General features: G+C 41.8%; 1 protein-coding gene across 7 annotated transcripts in view; it reads right to left on the reverse strand.

Moving 5' to 3' along the window:
- Positions 1-12170, reverse strand: part of RIN2 (Ras and Rab interactor 2) — a 286859-nt gene that overhangs the window by 42689 nt on the left and 232000 nt on the right. For 6 of the 7 annotated variants that reach the window (XM_077114814.1, XM_077114813.1, XM_077114810.1 and 3 more), the window contains one exon: positions 39-231. The exons of the other annotated variant lie outside the window; for it this stretch is intronic. In XM_077114814.1, coding sequence (XP_076970929.1) covers positions 39-231 — 193 coding nt within the window. The remainder of the gene's footprint in view (positions 1-38; positions 232-12170) is intronic. 7 annotated transcript variants of the gene reach the window in all.

A 12170-nucleotide genomic window follows, 5' to 3' on the forward strand; every position in this document is an offset into this window, starting at 1 on the left:
CTAGAACTCTCCCTATGGCAATGGAGCCTGTTTCTTACCCCGGGAGGCTGAGGCTGCAGAACTTGGGCTGCCTCCTCCTCATTCAGGCTCAGCTGCAGCCAGACAGGGTGGGTGTGGAGAAGCCGGTCCAGAATGCTCAGTCTGTTGCAGAGGCTGTCGTAACCAGAGTCCCGGGGACTGGCTGCCATGTCCTTTCCTTCACAATAGTCATCATCCTGGTGCCTCAGCATGCTGGGAGGAAGAGGATGGCAGGGTTCAGTGCCTGCAGCTCAGGTGTCCTGACAAGGAGCCCATCTCCACCACTGCATAGGCCTGGCCCACTGCACTGAACAGGTCAGATTTTTTTTGTTGTTGTTGTTGTGAAATATAACATACATACAAAAAAGCGATAAATTTCAAAGAACATTGTACAAGCAAGTGGGAACAGAGTTCAGAGTTTGATATGGGTTACAATTCCACAATTTCAGGTTTTTCCTTTTAGTTCCTCCAAGATACTGGAGACTAACTAAAAGAAATATCAAGATAAAGAATTAGCAGTCATACTCATTTGTTAAATCCTAACTTCTCTGTAATTAACTTCTCCTTCTTCTTTCCCCCAATTTTTAGGGGGATTTGGGCTATGCCCATTCTAAGTTTTTCATGTTGGCCAGGGCTGTTGATAATATGGGACAGGGGGGTGGAACTAGGTGATGTTCTGGAGAGGCTGGCCCCTCTGGATTTCAGGATTTCAGGACTTATCTGGCCTAGGAACCCATCTGGAAGTTGTAGGTTTCTGGGAAGTGATCTTAGTGCATGAAACTTTTGTAGAATCTCAGATAGAGCCCTAAGTGTTCTTCAGGGTTGGCAGGAATGTTTTTGGTTGGGATTTGGCAAACCATGGCAAATTGCAATACCTGGTTGAAGCTTGCATAACAGTAGCCTCCAGAATAGCCTCTCAATTCTATTAGAACTCTCTCAGCCACTGAGAGAGTTTTGTTACCATTCTTTTTCCCCATTTGGTCAGGTAGGCATTGTTGATCCATGGTGTTAGGGCCAAGTTCATCCCTAGGATTCATATCCCAGGTCGCCAGGGAGACTTTCACCCTTGGATGTCATATTCCACGTAGGGGGGAGGGTAATGATTTTACTTGCAGGGTCGGGCTTAGAGAGAGAGAGAGCACTCAGGCCATCTTTTGATCACCACTTTTTTTTTCCCAACTTCCCCTCCAAACTGAAAGCTTTCTGCAGGCAGACATGATGTTTTATTTTATTCTGTATCCCTACTGTTAAAGCACAGTGCTTTGCTCTCAACAGATCCAACCGTCTATTTCTAAATTGTTTTCAAAAGACTCTAAATATCTAAATACCGTTTAGTTAACTCTTTGTATTTAGGCCAAGACCATTTCTGGGCCCTAAGGACAGATCCCTAAACGCTAAGTTCTGTCTGTGGTATTTATCAGCTGGTATCAAACATACGAACATTGCCCGCTAGAAAGGAAAAGACCCACAGCATGCACTCATTTTATATCAAAATGAATTAGATTTGATTTTTTGCTCACAAATCAAAGCATTCTTTTCTGTTGTTACTAGCATTATTTATAATTAAACCTCACAATGGAATGGTGTTGGCTATTTATAAAACCACATTGTCATTTTTCATAATAGTCAAAAAGGGGAACCAACCCTAATGTCCATTAACAGATAAATGGAGGAATGAAATGTGATATATTCATATACTGGAATATTATTTAGCCATAAAAAGGAATGAAGTTCTGATACATACTACAAACATGGATGAAACCTGAAAGCACTAGGCTAAGTGAAATAAGCCAGACTGACACAAAAGAACAAATAGTGTATGATTCCACTTACAGGAAATATCTCAAAGAAGCAAATTCACAGGGACTGAAAGTAGATTAGAGGTTCCCGGGGGTGAAGTGGGAGCAAGAACGGGAAGTTATTGCTTAATAACAGGTGCAGAGTTTCTTTTTGAGGTGATAACAAAGTTTTAATAATGGATGGTGGTGAGGATAGCACAACATTGGGAATGTAATTATAATTTGCAAATTAAATGTGCAATGCCATGCACCGTACACTTAGAAAGTTAAAATGCAAATGTTATGTTTATATATGTGTGTTAGCACTTTTTTCTTTTTAAAGCCACGCTGATTTCAATTGTCACCTTTGGTGCCAACAATAACCCTATTAGTGAATATTTAATGATGGTTAAATATTTAATCATCATTAAATATTCACTAGCAGATTAGGAAACCGAGGCCCAAGCTATCCAGAGTTAGAAAACATCATGAAATGGCAGCGCTAGAAATTAAAGAGAGGTCCAGTGTTCACCAGACTTTCCAGGTAACAAGTAAGCTCGTGAGCACAAGGTATTGTTTCCGGGGTGCCTGCTATGTGACAGGTGCTTTACCAACATTCTCTCGTTTACTCCTCACAGCAGGCCTGAACATAGGTACTGAGATTTCAGGTTTTAAAAAGAGGTTCAGCTCTGTGACACCTGAGACTCAGAGCTGAAGTTCTGCAGCTCTGAAAGCCAAGCATTGGTACATAACAATAATTAATAAAATAACCGAAAAGGAGATCAGGCTTCAATTAGAGATAAAAACAAAGCTAACCTGGTTGGGACGAAGGAAAATCAGAATACAGGACAAAAGATGACAGCGTATGTACTCTAGAGCTTCTCCTACAACATGAGACCAAAGGCCGAGAGGTTTATTGTGTCTAAAAACTAAATCTGTAACACACAAGCTAAATCAACCTGCCTGGAGAGCTCATTCAAACAACCCAAACACATGGAGACCAGGATGGGAAAGACCCTTATAAGTCTGCACAGCTTAATGTAATACCCAGATACATCCCAGACTATGGTGGGCTGATAATTAAAAAGTATTGGTGGAGTCCTTTGAGGTACTGGAGAAAAAATACGAAAGTACTAAACTTTCCCACCTGGAAAATCCTTGAAACTCTCTCAAACATTAGGGACTCCCAAGAAAATAGGCCAAGCCCTTGATTTTGAGGCTTGCCCTTACGAAACTTATTTTTGCATCAGAGGAGCTAAGACTACCTACAATCATGCCTAAGAGTTACTTCCAGGAAACCTCTTTTATTGCTCAAATGTAGCCCCTTCCCCTCCACCTCTCAGCCCAACTCTGCAAGTAAAATCATTAACGTACGCCTATGTGGGCCATCAAATTTGGGGTGAAAGTCTTCCTGATGATGTGGTACATGACTCCCAGGGATGAGCCTGGCGCTGGCACCATGGGATCGACAATGCCTTCCTGACCAGATGGGGGAAAAGAACTATAACAAAATAAAGTATCAGTGGCTGAGAGAGTTCAAATGGAGTCAAAAAGGCTATACAGGAAGCTACTCTTATGCAAGCTTAAAACTAGATATTGCTAATTGCCAAGGTTTGTCAAATCCCAACCAACATCATTCCTGTGAATCCTAAAGAACACCTAGGGCTCTATCTGAGATTCTACAAAGTTTACTTTTCAGAAACTTACAACCTCCAGATGGGTTCCTAGGTCAGAGAAGTCCTGAAACCCAGAGGGGCCAACCTCTCCAGAACATCAACAAGTTCCATCCTCCTATCCCATATTATCGACTGCCCCTTCCAACATGAAAAAGTTAGAACGGGCATAGCCCATACACCTCTAAAGACTGGGAGAAAGATCAAAGGAGAAGGAAGAGTTAATAATAGGGAAGTTAGAATTTAACGAATGAGTATGCCGCTAAATCATTATATTGATATTTCCTTTAGTCTCCAGTGTCTTGGAGGAGCTAGAAGGAAAAACCTGAAATTGAAGAACTACAACCCATACCAAACTCTGAAATCTGTTCTATAACTACTTTATTGTTATTTTTATATATATGTTATATCTCAATAAAATATGTTTTAAAAGAAAAGAGGCTCAGAAAGGTGAATTGTCATGCTCAAGGTCACCCCCTGGCAAAAATGAGAGGGCTAAAACCCCAATCTGCTGCTTGGCTCAGGCCCAGAAGTCTCACCCCCAGCTGCTGTCACTCTCTCCCTCATGGGTCCTCAAGTAGTGAGGTCATTCATTCTGAAGGGGGAAGTCGGGGTGGGGGTGCATGGGGTCTTCAAATGTCTAAATCCAAAGAAACTCCAGTGTGTACCCTTGGCAAAGTCTTCAGCACTGATGAGGATGGATAATGAAACTGGATGTATGGGGAGCATGGAAAAATTTTAAAGAAGAAAGAGTGACGTTTCCTGTGGACACCTCCATGTGTAAAGGTGGGATCAAATACAGAAACAGCCAACCTGTCGTGGTCACGTGTTGACGCGGACGGAGCTCTGGTAGTGCATGGGCTGCCCAGAGACTCCACCCCAGTTTCTTAAACTCACCGCTTTCTTGATTTTTCTTCAGTGCTAAGCCTAAAGAATCTCAAGCATCCATTCAAGATTTCCTTTTTGTTTCCTCTCAAGCGTGAGTTTTCACTTAGATCTGCTACAATTTTCCACATGGGAGAATCTGTGCCCAAAAGGCTATTTCTCCTTCTACAAATATACTACTACTGCCTCTGGGTATCTTGAAGTGAATATTTGCAGCTATAAGGAGAAAGTTTTTAAGATGAAGCTCATGTTAAAATTCCTTTCCCATAAGGGAAAAAGATGTCACTGACTTTCATTAAAATCACTTGGGAAGCTTAACAGACATTCAGCAACCAGACTTCACCCCAGATCAATTACACCCTGGGTGGGACCCAGGCACCCAGATTTTTAAAAGCTCCTCAAGTGATCCCAAAGCGTAGCCCAGTTTGGCAACAGCTGCTTTGGATCAGTGCTTCCCAAACTCGAACTTGCATGTGAGACACCTGCAGTTTGATAAGCCACAGATTCCTGGCTTGAGTCCCCAGAGATTCTGATTCTAGGTCGGATTACAAGCATGCGCATTTCTAACAAGCTCCCAGGGCTGCTGCTGCTGCTGCTGAATTGCAGCTGCCAGAGACCTATGAGCAAAACATGCAGTCTACCTTAAATTTGATTAGTTGGGTTTTGGGGGGCGGGGGAAGGATGACATGCCACTGAAGGAATGGTCAGGAGCTATTAAACAGAGAGGCGTCTCACCCCTGCCATCTCAGGTTGGGGTTGTTTCCAGGGTCAAACTCTACAAACGATCTTGAACAGGACAATCCCTACTCATGTGTGCAGAGAGTACCTATGTTGACACTTCTTCCTCCCTTAGAAAAGCACATACTGTGATTCCTCTCTTGGTTCAAGGAGTTCAGAAGCCTTTGTTCCGACAATTGGCCTCGGTCTCAAAAGCCAGGGATCAGACAGGAAGACAGTGAATACGATTCATGGGGCCTCATAAAGGGCCAACCATAAATGAGACTCTGCGTTTGAAAATGGTGACGCTAGCTTCTCTATTCAGGCAGCCATTTGAGCTTTTATAGTATATAATTACAGAACAAATTGGCTTTTATGGCAAAAGAACTAAGGAAGGAAATACTGAACCCTGTAAGGGACGCTGTTGGTGCCCCAGGCATCCATCTCCCAGCTACTGTGAGTGTTGGCTGCTAAAAGCTCTCAGCTGCTTCCCTTCCCCTGAGATGTGCCCTCCTGGAAATGTCCTGGAAGTTATGCCCTCCCCCCCAGGGGCAAACCCATGGATACCAGTGTGTGAAGTGTGGCCTGCTTGTTTCCAGGCAGAAAACCCTAAGGTGCCATTCACCCGCCTAGGAGCTCCCTAAGGGAACAGGTTAGACCCCAGGTGACCCACACCTGTATCTCATTTCCACCCCGGCCCCATCCTGCATCCCCCACCATTCATAGGTCCCTCCCTCAATAAAACTTGCACAAGGGCTATCTCAGGCCCTGCCTCCAAGGAACTCAACCTCAGGCAGAACCTGATGAAATTAACAGAAACAGATGATTTCTAAGACAGATGTCTGTGTGCAGAGAGGGGCACAAAGAATGAGTGGCTTATAAACGGTAGGCTGTGACATAATGCAGGAGGTTCCACCGGTGACCTGGTCACAGTGGACAGACAGTATGCCAGTCTCAGGTCTTCCCCACTGGGGCAGGCATGCGAGGCCCGGACCAGCTCCCTTCCTGAGCCTCCTTTTTCTAATCTGAAAATAGCAATAATACCTACCACACCATATAATTGATGCAGTCTTGAAATACCATCCCACAGATCACGTAATTTATGATGAAGAAAGCGACCTGACAATGGAGAAATCTGGCAAACACCATCTCAACCCAGCAATCAGAGTTATCACCTCCAATAACAAGGCAAGCTGACGCCACCTGCCCCTACATGCCCCCACGTGATGTGCTGGGAAGGACCGGAAATCACCTGGGCACTCTTTCCTGCCTCCAGTCTACACGTGAGGGAACAATCAGACAAATCCAAGCGGAGGGACTTTCTACTAAGCCACTGGCCTGCACTCTTCAAATGTCAACACATGAAAAAACCAAAAAGGAAAAAAAAAGAGAAAAAGAAAAAGGTTGAGGATTGGTCTTGGTTAAAGGACAATAAAGAGATGTGATAACTACACTGAATGCATTGAACTTGATTCCAATTATCATCAGAGTAAAAAATATCTATAAAGGATAGTTGGGGATATTGGAGTGTGTGTATGAGATAATCTTGTACTAATATTTAATTTCCTGTGTTGGATAATTTTATCATGCTTATGTAGGAAAATGCATTCATTCTTAGGAGATGCCACTGAAATATTTAGGGGCTAAGAGTCAAAACGTTTGGAAGTTTCAAATGGTTTGGTCCATTACCACTCTTCCCACAAAAGAAAGAAAAATAGAGAGAGAAAGGAAATATGGTAAAATTTCAACACCTAATGAATTTAGGTGAAGGATATGTAGGATCCACCCCACTATTTTTGAGACTTACCTGTAATACTGGAAATTTCTCAAAACAGTAGGTTAGGGGAAAAGTAGGTCAGTGATAGCTACCATCTCACTGGATTTTTATGAGTATAAAATTCATTTACTTATTTAACTGTTATTTTTAAGGAAGTGCTAAGTCCACGTGTCCAGGCCTGCTATTATGGTTCAGATTCAGATATGGATTCAGTGTGTGTCACGTGTGAAAACCCTGAGTGAAACACAGAACGCCCCACAAACAGGAGGGTGCCTCTAGAACAACTCCCTGGAAAGACCATGTCCAACACCAGTCCCCATTCCCACCAACTTGGGCCCCAGCTCTGGAATGCTCTGCAACCCCCACTGCCTTTAGATCATACCCAACTGAAGGATCCTTGGAGGCTGGAATCAGAGCAGCCTTTCCACTGGACTGGATTTCATTCTCTCCCAAGGGTCAGGCATTAGGACTCTGGGGAGGTGCAAGATCAAGTGACTACAGAAGGTGCATTCTCTACAGGACACCCAGGGTGACACTGGGCCTAATTTCATTAAAATTGACAAAATCAGATTCATCTCAGAGAAAGACATGATTGGCAACAGAACTTTCAATTCATGCTCTTTCTTTTCTCAGTCAAGAACTCCACAGGACGGTGCAATCAACCAGTGAAATTCTAACGACTAGATGAAAATGCGGTCAGGGAGGTCCCCTTGCCCTTTCCACTACATCACCACCTCTCTCAACTGCAGCCTCAACAGCATATCTCAAGTGTACACTTTGATTTTACACTCTATATACTCTTTATAAAATGCATGAGATGGACAATTAACAAGGTAAATACATACATATTTGATAAGAAGTCACCTCTGTGGGGGGAAAAATTATTAGTACATAAATACTGTCAAGAACTTTCCCACTTCAGCTGTTGCTAAGCAAAAATAAAGTCCATGGGACCTAGATAGAAGGCAAAATTTTAATTTTAAAGTGTTACTAAACCAATCAGCTGGGACATATTGGCGAACTGGTGTTCTAGATGGTCTGTGCTCAGAGCTAGACACATGGACAGAACAAGTAGACCCCCAAACCTCCTCTAGGTGTGTTAAAAACACCTTCTTTAAGCTGAATCATCAGATTTTTAAATGGACAGTCTATAATAGTATCTACGATAAGCTGCACCCTATTTTTTTAATGATGAGAGTTGTTTCAATTACATTTTTAAAATATACAAAGAATTTTCCTTTCTAACAGCAAACTGTTAGATAATATTTCAACAAAAAATAGATTAGTTTGGTTAATTAACGAGTTAAGGTTTTCCATAGAATGAATGACAAATTCTCTGTGGGATTAAAGTGGTAGCTTTAACTAAGTCATGGGACATTTTCTGAAGCTGCATTTCATTGCTTTCCAGTTTCCCCCATATATGGTTCTCTGGCTCCCCATATGTGTTGTGCCTTAACACAAACACTAGCATATCTGCTATGGAATTGGGTACATTTGCAATCTACTTATCATAAATCACCCTTAGATTTTAGCAAGATATTGTTTCACTCCTACATATAAGATTGCTGGGACCTCAAAAAAACATTATTGGAGGAAGCTTCCGCTCAACATGGCTGCTTGTTGGAACCACACTACTAGAGGTGCACTGAGGTGTAGAAGCTCAGGTCTGAAAACATCACCTAGGCAGAGACTGACTACCCAGCTGAGGGGAGAACCCATTTCTTAAATAGTTCCCATGAAATAGCAGAGGCCCCCTGAGCTATATCCTTGCACCCATGGATTAAGCAGCCCAGGTCTAAATCCTTGACACTGCTACTCCTGGAATTCTACAGCAGGAGCACATTCAAACTCTGCCCTGTCTCCCACACCCACAGCGAGGCCAGAGAGCTGAAACTTGAGCTTAGCGCCAAGAGAGTCCTTTGCAGGAAAGGCTGGAAAGCGAGGGATAAAAAAAGATGGGCTACAGAGTGTGTCCTGTGGCCTGCTCATTGGGAAGGCAATCCAAGGCCCATGGCTCTTGACCAGAGGAGAGCCAGCGTGCCCATCCACAAAGGGGCCTGACAATGCCACATCATGTGGCAAGACAGTCCCAACTGAATAGTTTAATGAAGACTTCTCCTGGGAGTCACTGTTCCAAATCAGCATCAAAGCCATCAACTCTTTGCTCAGACCAAGAGTTAAGAAATATAACCCACTCCTCAGAGCCAGTTTTTCCAATTTGTTTAATATATGTGAGTGGTCTTTTCATTCAGAATGAATCGTTTTCTAGCCAGCTAAGTAACCATGTCCTGAAAATGGCCATCACAGTTCTCTTTTCTGCACTATTCATGAAATATTTCTTTCAAAATCATGCAAACAGAGCAACAGAAAACCCCATTATAAAAGCCTTCCTAATCACCCACTTAACACCCACCTCCTAAGTCTGCCATTTTTCAAATGACCCAAATGGATATTTGTTGATATAAACAGTTATTATATAATTTCATTAGAAAAATAAAGACTAAAAATGAAAAAAGAAAAACAAAACATTATTGGGATATATGAAAAAATTAGAATACAGCCTATATGCTTTACATCAATGCTAAATTTCTTAAACTTAATAACTTTACTTTAAATAGTTGCATAAGTGAATATCCTTGCTCTTAGGAAATGTACATGGAATAATTAATTGTTCAAGAAGACTGATGCATTCAATCTACTCTCAAATATTCAGAAAATAGACAGATGAACTGATGGATGCACGGATGGATGGAGAAATGGACAGACAGAGGGAATGATATGCAAATGTGGCAAAATGTTAAATGTTGATGGATTTAGGTATCAAGGTGGGAGGTATATTAGAGTTTTCAGTATGGGTCTCTATAGGATTGAAAAAAAAATTGCTGGGGGGGCTTCTGAGATGATGACCCACTACAACTTCCCTTTCCCCATGGAGGTCCAGAGCCCTGAGGCATGCACAGGCAGAGAGGAATGGCCCAGAGTCCTCAGGTGTGCATGGGCAGAGAGGCATGGCCAAGGAAGTGAGCTGAGCCATGCTGCAATGCCAGGCTCTTCCAGGTTGAATGACAGCAGACACAGTTGAAATAATCAGTCCCACAGCCCAAAGTCTTTCCAAGCAGGAGCCTGGCAGCCACCAGTTCCATCAGGCCCACAAGCAAGACTCTGCCAACCCCCAGCCCGAGGGTTGGTGGCTTTCATTGCACACAGGGACCAGGTTGGATGGAATTGAACTGGTTCTCCATCTTTCCCAGCTGGCTACTGTAGTTCAGGAGAGGTGGGCCTGAGGGGATGAAGTGGCCCAAGGGTGCTGTTTGCTGGGAAGACATGGAAAGTATAGCCTGGCAAACAGCCTTTCTGCCTAGCTTTTAATAGTTCTCCAATTAGAGTTGCATCTCCTGTTTGAGGTCTGGGCCTTGGTTTTGTGGGGAATTACTGACAAACCAAGAGCAAAAGGAGATAAGGCAAATACGAACTTTAGACAAGAGGGAAATCAACTTTCAAAATAATCAAATGCCTTGAAGCCAACAGAAAATCACAAAGTACATGGAGAAGCAGACAGATAGGGCCTAGGCAAATGACCATATTAAAACACCAGAGGGGACACAGAATTTGGAACACCTAACCAAAGATGTTCATATAAATCTCCTAAATAAATTCAGTGGGTTATTAATGACATAAAGGATATCAGGTAGACACTAGAAGAGTATAAAGAAGAATTTGAAAGAATAAATAGAAAAATATCAGATCTCACAGAGATGAAAGATACTGTAGACCAATTTAAAAATATTCTAGAGACAACAGTGCATTTGAAGATGGGGAAGAAAGAATAAGTGAACTAGAGGACAGGACAACTGAATTCAAATGCACAAAATAACAAACGGCAAAAAAGATGGAAAAATTGGAATTGGATCTCAGGAAAATGATGGGCAACAAAGCATGCAAATTTAAGAATCATTGGTGTCCACAAGGAAAAAAAGAAGAACAAAGGGCTAGGAAGATTAGTCGAGGAGATAATGGGAGAAAGCTTCTAATCCTAATGAAAAACATAAATATGCAAATCAAAGAATCACTATGAACCCCAATTAGACCCATTCCAAGACACATATAATCAGACTCTCAAACACTGAAGAGAAGCAAACAGTCCTGAAAGCAGCAAGAGAAAAGTGATTCACAACATACAAGGAAAGTCACATAAGACTACGTTCTGACTACTCAACACACACCATGGAGGCGAGAAAGCAGTGGTATGATGTATTTAGGATTCTGAAAGAGAAAGACTTCCAGCCAAGAATTCTTTATCCAGCAAAGCTGTCCTTCAAAAGTGACAGATTAGGGCGTTGCATTGGTGGCTCAGTGGCAGAATTCTCACCTGCCATCCTGGAGACTCGGCTTCAAATCCTGGAGCCTGCCCATGCCAAAAAAAAGTGATAGATTAAAATTTTCACAGACAGACAAATGCTAAAAGAATTTATTAACAAGAGACCTGCCCTGCAAGGAATAGTAAAGGAAGTTCTGTCAGCTGAAAATAAAAAAAAAGACTGGAAAGGGAGGCCTGGAGGAGGACACAGAACTGAAGGGTAAGTAAGAGTAATTTAAAGGATAAAAAGAGAGAAGGAAAATAATCATAGATACGACAAATAAAAACCAGAGGATAAGACAGTAGATTCAAGAACTGCCTTTACAGTAATAACTTTGAATGTTAATGGACTAAACTCACCAATTAAAATATATCAATTAGCAGATTGAATTAAAAATATGATTCATTATATGCTACTTACTAGAGACTCATCTTAGACCCAAGAATACAAATAGATTAAAAGTGAAGGAATGGAAAAAGGTGTTCTATGAAACCTATAACCAAAAGAAAGCAAGAATAGCTATACTAATATTAGACAAAATAGACTTTAAATGTAAATATTCTATAAGAGACAAGAAAGGGCACTACATATTAGTAAAAGGGGCAATTCACCAAGAAGAAATAAGAATCATAAATGTCTATGCTCCCAATCAAGAAGTTTCAAAGTACATGAGCCAAACACTGGGGAAATTGAAGGGAACAATAGATGTTTCAACAATAATAGTGAAGGGAGACTTCAATACACCATCCTCCTCTAGAGACTGAACAACCAGTGAGAGGATCAGTAAGGAAATAGAGAACCCAAACAATGTAACGAATGAATGAGACTTAACAGACTTATATAGATCATTACTCCCCCAAACACCAGGATATACTCTCTTCTCTAGTGCTCATGGAACATTCTCCAAGATAGATCCTATGCTGGGGCACAAGAAAGGCCTTAATAAATTTAAAAAGATTGAAAT

Source organism: Tamandua tetradactyla, chromosome 1 (assembly GCF_023851605.1).
Source record: "Tamandua tetradactyla isolate mTamTet1 chromosome 1, mTamTet1.pri, whole genome shotgun sequence".
Taxonomy (NCBI): Eukaryota; Metazoa; Chordata; class Mammalia; order Pilosa; family Myrmecophagidae; genus Tamandua; species Tamandua tetradactyla.